The 14,566-nt window shown below is 35.1% G+C and overlaps 1 protein-coding gene across 9 annotated transcripts in view; it reads right to left on the reverse strand.

Moving 5' to 3' along the window:
• STXBP5 (syntaxin binding protein 5) overlaps positions 1 to 14,566 on the reverse strand; it is a 223,863-nt gene that overhangs the window by 70,186 nt on the left and 139,111 nt on the right. For 8 of the 9 annotated variants that reach the window (XR_011388463.1, XR_011388464.1, XM_008263622.4 and 5 more), the window contains exons 12-18: positions 13,412 to 13,559; positions 13,135 to 13,202; positions 12,842 to 12,882; positions 11,445 to 11,665; positions 10,756 to 10,934; positions 5,326 to 5,451; positions 2,630 to 2,781 (exon numbers count right to left, since the gene is read on the reverse strand). Coding sequence is in view for 7 of the 9 variants with exons in the window: in XM_008263622.4 (XP_008261844.1) it covers positions 2,630 to 2,781; positions 5,326 to 5,451; positions 10,756 to 10,934; positions 11,445 to 11,665; positions 12,842 to 12,882; positions 13,135 to 13,202; positions 13,412 to 13,559 (935 nt within the window). In the remaining 2 variants the exon portion in view is untranslated. Of the gene's footprint in view, positions 1 to 1,483; positions 1,568 to 2,629; positions 2,782 to 5,325; positions 5,452 to 10,755; positions 10,935 to 11,444; positions 11,666 to 12,841; positions 12,883 to 13,134; positions 13,203 to 13,411; positions 13,560 to 14,566 lie in introns of all 9 variants that reach the window. The other variant, XM_051855279.2, reaches the window with a different exon arrangement.

Below are 14,566 nucleotides of genomic sequence, written 5' to 3' on the forward strand. Positions count from 1 at the left end.
TTTCTGAATGATAAATTGGCCAAACAAGACATACATTACCCTATCTTTCATTTTCAGTAGAATCAGATAGTTAGCAGATAAATGGGTGATTGAAATACTTCATCACTATTTATCCCTGTGACAGTTTCATTATTTTTATGATGAAAATAAAGTCCCTATTTTAATCAATAGCACAACTGTATTGTAATAAACTATAGCATATTTAAACTTAGCCTAAACAGCAATGGTTTATCATATAAAATAAATTCATGAGTAATGCTAAACTCTATGACAATATTACCATTTATTAGTAGCAAAAAATTTTCTTGACTCAAACTTATCTACTAAAAAAGATTGTGAAGCAATGTGATGGCATTGGGACTATACTTCAATGGGCTGTAATCCATGCACTTTAGCATGGATTTTTTTTAGATCAATGCAATTAAACAACTTTAGTACCAGTTATTCTACATTTAGTTTTATTTGAACTATAATAACTATCTTTATGAATCAGACACATTCTTAAGATATTACTTGAAAATAACTCATAAAACAAAATGCTAAATATCAATAAATTGAGGCATAACAAGTAAATGTCAAAAACTAATATAGAAAAATTTAAATAGTTCTCTGCTTAACATCTAATTCTTAAATATAAAATGAAGCAAATAATAGTACAAAAAATGGGGTTTACAACAAAATAAAATAGAAAGTAAAGAAAATTAAGACAGGGGCCGGCATTATAACACAGCAGGTAAAGCCATGGTCTGCGATTCTGGTATCCCATATGGGGTACCAGTTCAAGTCTCAGTTGCTCCATTTCTGATCCAGCTCCCTGCTAATTGCCTGGGAAAAGCAGCAGCGGATGGCCCAAGTGTTTGGGCCCCTACTTCCTCTACATGGGAGACCAGATGAAGCTTCTGGCTCTTAGCTTCAGCCTGGTCCAGTGCTGGCCATTTTGGCTATTTGGGGAAAGAGCCAGCAGATAGATGTAAGATCTCTCTATTGCTCTCTCTCACTGTCTCTCCCTCTCTCTCTGTAACTCTTTCAAAATAAATAAATTTTTAAAAAAAGAAAAAAGAGAATGAAGACACTATTTTTTTAAACCTCATAGTAAAGCTGACTTCTGTTCTTAAACAAATTTAGACATTTAATTTCTAGTAATTTCATGTATCACCATAAGGTATAAAGAAAAAGAGCAATTAATTTTAGGACTATTAAAAGTTGTATAAAAATTGTTTAAATTTTGAAAACCTTTGAAAAATCTTTTCTTTCATGATAATGTTCTAACACTAAATATTAGTTTCTTTGCTTTATAAAGAAAATGAGGTTGAGATACAAGCAGTTAAATAGCTTTTTTCATATACATATTATGAGATGAACCTAAGCAATGATCATACATTTTAGATAGAGAATATTTTAATATGCTCTTTTAAAAATAAATGAGGGAAAAAACAATGATTTTATACACAAGAACAAACATGCCACAACATAAATAACTTACTTAAAAAAGAAGAACGCAGCTTTTTCACAGACTCAGAATATAAGCTAGAAACGCCGCACATGCAAGAAGTCACAATCAGCATACCTTAGTGAAGCAATGAAAAGGGGAGGAAATAAAAAGCAGACAAAGATTCTAGAATGGTGTGGTTGGGACAACAATCTCTGCTGAAGATATTACATGACAAAATGATCACACACTCACAAATGAAATGGAAGAAAAAAAACTTGTAAAAGGAAAATCTAATCTAAGTAAATGGAAGGTCTATATTCTCTTACATATATTTTCTTAGGAGTTATGAAATTGGCAGTATTAGCTAATAATGTACTTAGGTCAATCGAAAACAGAATCTCAGGAAGAATTTTCAGAGGCATTGAGAGATGAAGTATCAATCAGAGCTTCCCTGATATTCTGCAAATGAGTTAAATATCCCCAAATAGGGATCCCCTTGGTCTCTGGTCCATCTGAGCAGACCCAGGGCAAACTGAAGGCCACAGGCCAGTTCCACTTGTACATCTCATTAACATGTGCCCTGGGTACTATACAATTAGGCCATTTTCTATGTGTATCATGAAGTTAAAAAAAGGCAAAAAGTACCAGCAAATGTCACTAATTATACTTGTTCAAGTGTTCCATGAAGCATTAGTGTTTAAACATTTAAGATAACCTAGAACACAGAAAATTAAGAATGCTATAAAAGAAAATTCTAAGTGAATTTGGACCTGCATTGAACAAGGACATCCAAAAATGCTTATTTCTGAAGATTTCAAATTCACTTGTGCATCTATTTTTTTTTACAATATGGGGATGATTTCTGTGGATTAAATGGTCGAAACAAGGAATTTATTGGTCTCATAGAGAACGAACAATAAGGGGCAAATCTCTGAAAAGACCTTTTGTTCTATAATAATGAGACAAACATTTCTGAAGAAATCTGACACTGTGTTTCTTTCTTGATGTTAGATAAAATTTGAGGTTAAAAACAAAAGCAAAGAGCAGTAACTACAAAACAAAGACATACTTTTCCTAGTTTTTTCAGATTGTACATAGACTAAATCAGGCAAACTATCTAACAAAAGTATTCATATTCACAGAAGTCAGCATTTATAGAAATCCTAAAGCTCAGCATTTTTTCCTCTTTCTTTTTACCTCCTGAAGGTTGTCGAGATTTGCGAGGAGACCGAGGTTCTCTCCGATAAGGATCATTAGAGCCATACAACTCAATAGTGCCCAGGTTGAGCAGCACTGTTTTCTGGAGGTAGTCAACCATAGCAATGCCATTACAATTACCAAAAACCACTCTGTCAATAGGAAACAAGCAAATATTTTAGCACAAATGATCACAAGAACATGCATGGTAGTCTATAAATTTGAAGAAAGAAAAACGATGAGACTTTCAGAAAATTCTTCTTTGAAACAAAAGGTAACTATGGGCGAGGGAATATAATTACATGTCTTCATGCACAACTATTTACTTTAGATCTTCTGTAGATAATAATTAATATCACTAAATCAATTATTAGGAAAAATATTTAGCATAGGAGTTGAACCTTGATCAGAACTGTAAGTCTCCTCACTAAACAACATAACATGAATTGTTTGCCTCAAAGGCATTTTGCACCCTTCAGAGCAGACAGTCCCCTCCACCAGGAAAGGATGGACTTATGTATCAGGGAAAGCTTTCACAATCCCTACACAGAAATAAAAGTAGAGAGTGTAAGTCATGGAGGTCTCCCTTCAAGGTATTTGTAGTACCTTCTCAATTATGAATCAGGAAACTACATTTCAATCAACTATGAATAAATAATTTTTACTCTTTTAAATCTCTTAAGACAGGACATGCTCAAGTGAATAAGCTAAAGTAAGTACTGTGGGGGTTTGAAGAATTCATGACATATCCAGGGAGAAAAAATCTAAAATTCAATTCAAGCTGAATACTGCTAGACAAGAGCCAGATAATCAGATTTTTTAAGTTGAAGCCCTAAATATGCTCTTACACATTATACAGTTTTAGCAACTTATCCAGATTTTTACAATACACAGAAAGGCCCAAAGAAAATACAACTGTGACTCAGTGAGATCTGTAATCAACTCATTTGCAACTTCCTTCGCAACTTCCTATAGGTTCTTCTTATGCCCTATTTGTTTCCTTTATGGTTGGGAAGAGTAAGACATTTAACAGGAGAGGGTTTATACTCTTACTTGGTGGGGCACATTAAATAAAATGTGAGAGAAGACTATTTCAGACAATAACTAATCTAAACTAGGTGGACAACTACAAGAGTAGGCTGCAGTAGCTACCAGCAGGAAAAAAGGATGAAAGAGTCCCTAGGAGGTAACACACAGAAAGGAGACAATATCTACACATCATAAAATGCTCTGGGGTTGAATATTTAACAAGAAGTTTCTAATACTTCAATGCTGATTTTTGAAACAAATTTAAAAACCAAACAAATGTTTTATAAGACTATTAAATTGTAATAAAAAGTATGAAGGAGCCTCAAAATGCTTGTGGAAAAAAACAATTAAAAATTTTAGTATGGCGGTGGTGGGGGGTGGGGGAGAGTGGGAACAGAATGTTACAGCACAGTGGGGTGGGCTGCCTCTTGTACTGGAGTGACTGTTTCAAGCACTGGCCACTCTACTTCTGAGACAGCTTCCTGCTAAAGTACCTAGGGGGCAGCAGATGATGTCACAAGTATTTGGGTTCCTGCCACACATGTGGGAGACTGGACAGACTTCCTGACTCCTGGCTTTGGACTGGCCTAACTCTGGCTGTTGCAGACATTTGGTGAGAAAGCCAGTGGACAGGAAGATCTCTCTCTTTCTCTCTCTGTTACTCTCCTTTTTAAATATATACATAAATCTTAATAAAAAAATGTAAAAATTCTGAAATCTATGCATGGTTTTCTCATAAAAAGTTCACAGAAACTATGTTTTATGGAAAAACTATGCATGGACTTCAAAACAATTTTGCACCGAAATGGCCAAAATCTTTTAATGCCATTTTTTCACATACTTTTTGAAGTATTCATGTATATACAATTGATTCTATTTACTTGAAGACATGAAATATTCCTGTATATAGATGAAACTAAACCACTGCTATGGCTTTAAAATTAGACAAGTTAATTTTGGAAGTGGAAAGAACAAATTACACAGCTATGGTTCAACATGTGTAGAATCAGTTTATGATAGTCTCCTGGTGTTCTCTTGTTAGTCTTCCACTACACTGAGTAATAAAAATAAAATTATTTCTGGGAGTCTATCCAGGACAGGATATACTGACTTTAAAACTTTACCTCAAGGGGCGAGCATTTGGCACAGTAGTTAAGATGCTGCTTCGGATGCACACATCCATATCAGAAAGCCAGGGCTACAGTACCCACTCCACTTATGACTGAGCTTTCTGTTAATGTGCACCATGAGAGGCAGCAGCTGACAGCTTAAGTACTTAAGTTCCTGCCACCCTGTGGGAGACTTGGATGTAGCTCTGAGCTCCTGACTTTGGTCTCACACAGTCCAATCTGTTGCAGGCATTTGGGGAGTGAACCAGGGCATGAAAAATAGTCATTCTCTCTTTTTCAAAATATATTTTTTAAAAAACCATTTATTTCAATTAATTCATTGGTTCATGTGATATTATTTCTATGTCAGGAAGCAGTATATGAATACTCAAAGTAAATTATTTAGAATAAAATTATGAACTAAACAACCATCAAAATTGTCCTGAAAAAAAGTTATATAATATTTTAGGTGATAACAAAGCCTTTCTATTTTTAAAATCAAAATGATTTATGCCATACTAAGAAAAAATTGACAAAAAAAAAAACCCTTATACTTACAGTCCATAGGAAGAATTGACTGCCAAGCTGGTTATTTGTTGTGGTGGTTCTCCAGCCACCCATACCAACTGAATAACTAGTTCCATCTGATAACCTGGAGACTGTTTCAATGGTGAATTTTTGACTCTGAAATAAAGGAACAAGTATTACCTTTTAATTCATTTTCAATTATCTTATTAGTCTATGTAATTATATAGTTATAAAAATAATGACATATGAAACTCTACTTCAGATTTTAAAATGTAAAAATAAGAATGCTATCCCCTAGAATTATTTAATCTAGTTAGAGAGATAAAATATTTACCTAAATAACAAAGACAAGAAATCATTTTGTAAGTTCATAAAGTGGTAGAGAATGGCAGAGGCAAAGGAGGAAAGGAAGAAGTCAAAGGAGGAAGACAGAGGAGAGAAGAGCAGGGAAGCATGAGGAGAAGCAGTTAGCTTAGGAATTAGCAAGAGGAAAAAAAATCAAGTAAGAAAATAACGTGTTAGAAAAACAACTTAGACTTTAAAAACATAGCTTGGGAATGCAAACTTGCCAAAATGTGAGCAATTTGCTTTTGTGTGAGACTATTTTTATTATATATATTTTTAAAAGCACTTTGACGTGATAGTATTTTTCATTGCCCAGATTCCTTCTCCAGTGATTGCTGAATAATAGAAACAAACAAATAAATAAATAAACTAACATATTGCAGTGTAGGGCTTGCAGCACAATGGATTAAGTCACTGCTTGCAAGTCTATGTCCCCTATGTGAGATGTGCTTCAAGTCTTAGCTGCACCATTTCTGATCCAGCTCCCTGCTAATGCATCTTGAGAGTTGGTAGATGATGGTCCAGTAATTTGGTTCCTGCTACCCACATGAGAAACTCAGACGGACTTTCCAGGTTCCTGGCTTCGGTCTGGCACAGGCCTGGAGACAAAGGCTTGATGTTGGTGAAAGAAATCTGGACTCTCAGAAAGCTGGAATTTGAGACCTGCCGCTACGCCAGCTGATCTTCTCATCTACAAAGCAGAAATATCACTACCCATTCACAATATGAAGAGACTGAGTGGGTGTTTTGCAGAGATTCAAGCAATATACAACTAGCATATTCTCAGTGTTAAGAACTAAAGTTTAGTGAAGGTTTAGAAGAAATACCTGGGAAACATTAATTTAGTTACATAACTCAAGATGAACATAGGGAGACTAATTAAGAGGTTGCCGTGACTCTTCTGACATGAAACAACAATGAAAGGCAGACTTAAACTGCATTATGAAGGAAGAATTGCAAAGGCTTTTAAGTTTCAAGAAAGCAGACACTTTGCAGCTACTCTTAATACCCTGGCATAAAGGAGGTACTCAAAATTTTTGAAAAAAAATGAATGAGCTGGGGACTGATTAGAGAGAAGGAGGGAAGGATAAAGAAGACAAAGTGATTCTACAATCAAAAAGAAAGAAAATACAGATGTCAGAATAAAGAGGTAGTTTTAAAGGGACCTGAGGTAATTTGATGTGGCACTAGGGAACTGTCAATGGAACTAGTTTATTAGGTAGATACATGTACTGCCAAACTTCACAAACTGTAAGTTCATGCTAAACTTAAATTGGTGGACTCTGAGATAAGCAATTAAGAAAGAGGGGATGAGGAAGGGATTTACTTGATGAGAGAGTCTCTCAGGAATAAATATTTAGATACAACATCTGTTATAGTTGTATCAGCAAACTTTAAGTGAAACTAAAAGATATATTTTTTTAAAAATGTGAACAATTTTAGTGTGACTACACATACACACACAAAGCAGCTGTGACTTAAAGTTGAAGACATTTTTGCTGCAGTAAAACATAGGTAGACTGGTTGCTTCAATAACTCTCAAGGCTTCAGCCTTGGTATGGGAGCCTATGAAAGAACTGCGGAAGACTACTCACTGTTGAATCTCCTGACTCCACACTCAGAGGCAGAGAAACTTTCCAATAAATTAGATGGTGCTGCTATCGTGAATCAGACCATGATGAAGCTACCCAGACTTCAGGGAAAATGGGACTATATGTATGTGAATTTGTTAGGCTGTACCTAATCTGAATTGAGCTACAGTGCAAAGATTATGAGGCACTGCACTTAGAACTGTGCACTAGGTGAGACAGAATTCTTCTCAAGGAAATTCCAGTAATTCGCTGCAGCTGTACATTTTGAGAGACAGAAATAAAGACTGAGGCATTTCAGCTCTATCCAGAGACAGCTTCAACACAGGCACAGGCTGGAGAGCCGAGAGGCTATTTTCTCCTGTGTGAATTAGGTAGAGAAGGGAAGGTTTAAGCTAGCATACTCAACATGTACATTAGACTAGATAGATTCTCAAGAGCAGAAACAGACATTCCAGGGACAATTTTAGAAATGAACATATGGGCACATTTAAGACATAAGTGACCAGAACACATAATTCTTTTTTTAAGCAACTCATGAAAGCAAAAAATAAAAAGCCAGCCAAGTCTGATGAAAAATCCCCAACTTGTAAAAACTTAGATGACTGATCAAGAAATGAGAGAAGATAAGCTGGGATTTAAAAAATATAAAATGCGAGGGGAGTGCTATATTTTATGTCTACTATGGTTATACATAAATTATCATAGACTTTTGTTTTTAGATATTTATTTATTTGAGAGGTACAGTTACAGACAGAGAGAGGGAGAGACAGAGAGAAAGGTCTTCCATCTGCTAGTTCACTGCCCAGATGCCCACAACAGCCTGAGTTGAACCTATCTGAAGCCAGGAGCCAGGAGCTTCTTCCAGATCTCCCATGCCGGTGCAGGGGCTTAATCACTTGGCCATCTTCCACTGCTTTACCAGGCTGCAGCAAAGTGCTGGATCAGAAGAGGAGCAGCAAGGACATGAACTGGCATCCATATGGGATTCCAGTGCCGTAGGCAGAGGCTTACCCCAGTACGCCACAGTGCTGCCCCTTGACATTTTCAATATATTTGAGTTAATTTGTTTACCTTTTAAAGACAAGGTGTTCAATTTTTATAAAAAGCTCCATAATTTGTACAAATATATTTTAAATGTTAAAGTCATGTCTGAAGACTTAACAATTTCAAAATGACTGTATATATGGATAAGTATGTTGCAAAGGGACAATTAAAAATACTCAAATAAAAACAAAAGGAATAAATCAAACAACTTTTAAAAATATTTATTCAAAATAATCATGTAAAAATTTTGTATGGAAAACAAAGTATCTCAATACTAATTATATTTTAAATTCAATATTTGTTGTATTTCTTACTTTTAAAAGTCAACCCTTTGAATTGTACTCTAATATAAAATGGAAGTTAATAAATACCTGTATTTACCTAAAGATCATTAAAAGAGAAAAAATGAGGTACAACTCAAACTGCCCTATAAGTGTCATTAAAGAATAAATGCATTTTTGATGAGGATCTCAAACACGTGTACTTTATCTTTTTAAATGCTTACACAGAATCCTACTAAGAAATGCTTATTCCCAAATATAGATATGACTCTTCCTCCAATACCTGGAATTTTGTAGAGTAATACTAAACAATTAATTTTAAGACAACAACCAATGAAGAAAAGGAAAGATTTATCATGAAATCCTTATGTTTATAATCTTTCATACCTTCTTGTTCTGGCATTCTATCTAAATCTAAATAACCTTAACTATATTAGCAGAGTAGTTTATGATATGAGTGCATACTTCTATTTTAAAAATTCATGTTTTAACATTTAAGTAATGCAATTTAAATTTATGGCTTGATCTACCAATATAAAACATCATATACTAAAATTAGTAAGAATTTCTATTAATTTAACCACTACCACCAATACCAACACACAAAAAAGGGGTATGCAAAGTTTACACACACACAGAGTCAAGTTAGCAGGAACCTTTCACATCTGTTTTTTCTGCTTGTGTGTTAGTAGACTGCTGGGTCTCTCTGACTCCCTTTCCAGCTCTATCCAGGTTAAGGTGGAGTGCCATACAGAGCTGGTAAATAAGAAAAGAATTAAGGAGGCCTGCTTATTAACCCCTCATCATATGTAAACTTGGAGCAATAACATCCAGAGTGCATTTTCTCCTCTCATCCAGTGTAAACTTGGGACCAAAACTGTCCAGGAGTGCATTTCCTCCTCTTCTCCCATAAAGGCAGTATGCTCAGCACTGCCATGACCGGGAGGCTAAAGCTAGCTCAGTATGGAGCTCAGTCAGCATCAGGAAACCCATCCGGCTCTAGTGCCAGCTGATGTCATTTTACATTTATCATCAGCTGAGGTGCTCATTTTAATGACTACCTAAAATTTCTTTATTTCTTAATGCAATAAGAAAAATGATGGTGAAAGAGCAGTTTAATCATTAAGCTGTCTTGTAGATGCCAGTAAGAGATTAGGGGTAACTAGATCCTGGCTGAATCTCTGATCCATGCCTGTTAGTCACAATCACAGTCTTTGGATAATTTTTCAATAATTTTTAACTCTTTACTCATTGCTTCATTTCTTTCTTTTCTTTTTTTTTTTTTTTGACAGGCAGAGTGGACAGTGAGAGAGAGAGAGAGACAGAGAGAAAGGTCTTCCTTTAACATTGGTTCACCCTCCAGTGGCCGGTGCGGCCGGTGCGCTGCAGCCGGCGCACCGCACTGATCTGAAGCCAGGAGCCAGGTGCTTCTCCTGGTCTCCCATGCGGGTGCAGGGCCCAAGCACTTGGGCCATCCTCCACTGCACTTCCGGGCCACAGCAGAGAGCTGGGGCTGGAAGAGAGGCAACCGGGACAGAATCCGGCGCCCCAGCCGGGACTAGAACCCGGTGGTGCTGGCACCACAGGCGGAGGATTAGCCTATTGAGCTGTGGCACCGGCCTCATTGTTTCATTTCTCTGTTTTAAGGGATAATACATAATACTTTAAAAAATTTAACCAGTCAATATTATAATAGAAATAAAGGTAAACATTATTCAATTTTTTTCCTGTACAAAAAGAAAGATGTATTTAAATTTAGAATGCTACTGGCTAGAATAAAGGTACTATATATAAGAGAAGAGTCAAAAAAGATAGAATTATTATGAAATGACTGAATATGTAAAGACTGAAAAAGAGCAGAATTTTCAGAATGGTAGAAAAAAGTCTAAACATAAATCTGGTTTGTGTATAAATCTAGAGTAGAAACAGTGAAGCATTTAGAAGACTGACTGACATACAGAGAAAAAATTCATGTTGTTTCATGAGTGCTGGGGATCAAACCATAGTATTTGAAGGATAAAATCATGGAATGCCAACGTACTCCTCTTGATGCCACAAAAGAGTCAGGTGGATTAACCATCACAAATTATGCCATTTTATTCCATCATAGTAAAATGTACTGCAGCTTTACTAATTGCCTACAATTTACCTAAATCAGGAGCTGATTAAAAACAAGTCTGTAATTTTTTATTACTCACTTTAAACAAGGTACATTATCACGAAGCCCATCAGATGAACTGCTACTAGTAGAGGGATGAGACTGAGGAGGAATGGGCTGAGAATTGGAACTTCCCACAGGTGTTGACAGAGGAGGTGGCTGCTCAACCTCTGGAGAGTCCACATCATTTATCTCATACAACAATCGGACTTCAAGCATCTGTTGTAAAAGAAAGGCAGTTTACCTCCTCCGAGAAATTACTGTTCCTTGTATTAAGTTGACATACGTACATACACACACAAACTTCAGTGGAAAGGGGATTTTAAAGGTAAAAATTTAGCAAGATTTCTAAAAGTAGGATGTTATGAGGAGGAAATGTTTCTGATTCAGCTTAAAAAATGTGTGCACACATTTATGTGGGGGAATACACAAACTGATGCATTATGAGATTAGAATTCATGATACTCCTAGAAATACCAAATTAGAGACCACTCATATTGTAACAGCTTTTCTTAAAGAGAACATTCAATATACTTAAGGATTTAAATATTCATTGAAAAAGATAAGCAAAAAAAAATGCTGTGTTCTTCACAGAAGAGAGATGGTGATGTAAATACTGCAGTGTTTTCAAAATTTGAACACAAAATTAATTGCAAAAAGTTTTCTAAATAATTCATAAATTTCATAATGTCAGACACTTGACAAAGAAAATAATAAAGAGACTGTTACCGGAATGACTTCTGTAATCACTTCCTGTTTGCTAAATCTATAAATGATGACATGAGCTGAAACTCCAGCTATGCATAGCATTCTACTTTCTGGACACCAGGAAATGATCTGAATGGCATATGGATCTTCATCTACAATATCTGTGTTTGGCCTGTCATCTTTATTTCTTGACTTTTCAAATACTTTGGATGTCTTTAGCTTATATAATACTTGTAGAGTTACTAGAAAAAAAAAGGTAATATATTAGATATTCTAGTACAATAAAACAAATATAAGGTAATGTGTAATAAGTTACAGTATGTAAATTAAACAGACTATATTTAGCTTAGTCATATTTTTACTCCTCAGTCTATATTATAGTAGTCTTACATATATTTAGATAATAACATTCAACACACTCATTGTATTCACTAAAAAAAAAATGACAGATTTAGATAACCTGAAAAAAAAGAGTAACAAAAAGATTTTGGAAAAAAAAAAACATAAATACAATGAAAATAATAAAGGAAATGTTTTACTTCCCAAAATGATTTTCTATCTACTTTCTCTAAAAAAACTAGCAATATCATTAAACACTTCTATGTGATGAAACAACATATCCCAAGTTACCTACTATGCAAGTTTTGTAAGTTTCAATCATTTAATGCATTGTTTTTCTTTTGCTACTATGTAGCCATCAGACATATTTCACAGACAATACAAACTTTTGTGACAGAAGTTTAGAAACAGAGATTAAAATTATTCTAGAATTTTGTGCAAAGTTGGAGCACAGTCTCACTTCTATGTCTCAATCAGAGAATCTCTGGAAATCTTGAAAAAAGGATTTGAATATTTCTTTTGAGAATTATTCTTGATTTACTTATATTCTTTTTTTTTTTTTTTTTTTGACAGAGTTAGACAGTGAGAGAGAGAGACAGAGAGAAAGGTCTTCCTTTTCTCATTGGTTCACCCTGCCAAGTGGCCGCTATGGCTGGGTGTTGCGACCGGTGTGCTGCACTGATCTGAAGCAAGGAGCCAGGTGCTTCCTCCTGGTCTCCCATGGGGTACAGGGCCCAAGGACCTGGGCCATCCTCCACTGCACTCCCAGGCCACAGCAGAGAGCTGGACTGGAAGAGGAGCAACCGAGACAGAATCTGGCGTCCCAAACAGGACTAGAACCTGGTGTGCCAGCGCCGCAGGCGGAGAATTAGCCTAGTGAGCCGGGGTGCCAGCCAATTTACCAATATTCTTAAAAAAGAGTTTACTCTTAAAAATTCTGAACTCATATACTTGATAAATCAGCATTAAATTTATAACTTTTAAATTTTGAATTAAATACTGATATGCAATTTTCTAAAACAGAATTATAAAAGCAATGATGTCACACACAACAGATAATGAATGTTCAAAATACTTACTTGCAGAAGCATCCCAGAACTTAACAGACCCATCAGCATGTCTATAAAAAGCAAATGAATTAAGAATGTGATGAAGAAAATAAAAAAATATAGTTTTTCCTTATAAGATAGTCATTAAAATAAGGCAAAAGGTAAAAATCAGGGTAAATAAGCAGTTTCTTGACAGTAACTTTTTTCTATTTTATTATAGAATAAAGGAAGGTATTACCTTCCCAGTAAGTTAAAAGTCATGCAGTCTTATTAACATATTTAGCTACAATTGATTTACTTGGTAGAAGCAGACTGTTACTTACCCTGTAATAATTATTTCTGGGTAACTTTGAGCACCCAAGCCCCAATTACCCCCATTGATGGGCCATTCCTATAAAAAAGATCACTATTATATAATGCAACTTGCAAGCATATCAAATATATTCATATATGTGTATACTTATGAAATCACTGCATGTTTTGCTTCCAAAAATGATTTTTAAATATATTTTCTATCAAGTATCAATGTTATCAAGAACTCAAGGTAGTAAATAAAAGATAATAAATGTAACATTAAATGTTGAAATTCATGTTTAATACCTTTTTGCTGTAACCTTGACGTTTCTGTCTAACTCCAACAGAATAAAGTGCAGGAATAAGGTCCACAGGACAATCAGCAAAATATTCACAACATGTAACAGGAGATTCATGTATATTCAAAGGGTAGGGATTTTCGAATATAGGATAGCTTTAACAATAGGAGAAAGAAAAATATTAGTTTAGCGAATTATAACCAATGATTAGCACAATGCAAACTTTTAAGAATACATTCTTATTAATTTTATGTAAATTTACAAAAATTGAGATCTTTCATAATAGGATATCCTATTAAAAGAATAAATATAAAAACAATAGTTGTGTATCATGTGTCATATATGATATTAACTGTGTATTTATAGTCAACATTATCTCATTTGCATCTCACATCAAATGTATGATGTATACAATCAATTGATGAACACTTACAGAGTAGAATGTGTTAAAGACATGCCAGCTGGCAATGAGTAGAAGCAGAATTTAAGCAGTGTTTTTAATTAGTAAGCTGTAAGGTTCTCAATAACAGATACCCATCATTATATCAGCAGAGCTAACATAAATTTTTGATGCTTTTCCTTTCTATCAGTGGTCAATGTTTAATCCCGGGCATTTTCTTGTTTTAGTAATCATTTAAAATAAAAACCTACCAAAATGTTTTCTAGATGTGAAATTATTTTGCTAAATAAAGATATATCTTTTCAAAAATTATGAAATAAAAGTAAAATCTTATTAAAAAGCTATAATCCTAGAATGATATAATTTTTTTAAAAATATCTAAACAATTAGAAACTGGCTTAAAAAACCTAGAACATAGGACTGGCACTGTGGTTTAGTGTGTAAAGCCACCACCTGCAATGTAGGCATAACATACAGACATTGGTTTGGCCTGGTTGCTTCACTTCCTATCCAGCTCTCTGCTAATGGCCTGGGAAAAGCAGCAGAAGATGTCCCAAGTATCTGGGGCCCTGCCACCCACGTGGGAGAACTGGAAGAAGCTTTTGGTTCCCGGCTTCAGCCTGGCCCAGCCCTGGCTGTTGCAGCCGGTTAGGGAGTGAACCAATGGATGGATGCTCGCTCGCTCGCGCTCTCTCTCTCTCGCTCTCCCTCACTCTAAATCTGACTTTCAAATAAATAAATAATAAATCTTAAAAAAATAGA

Source organism: Oryctolagus cuniculus, chromosome 5, assembly GCF_964237555.1.
Source record: "Oryctolagus cuniculus chromosome 5, mOryCun1.1, whole genome shotgun sequence".
Classification (NCBI taxonomy): domain Eukaryota; kingdom Metazoa; phylum Chordata; class Mammalia; order Lagomorpha; family Leporidae; genus Oryctolagus; species Oryctolagus cuniculus.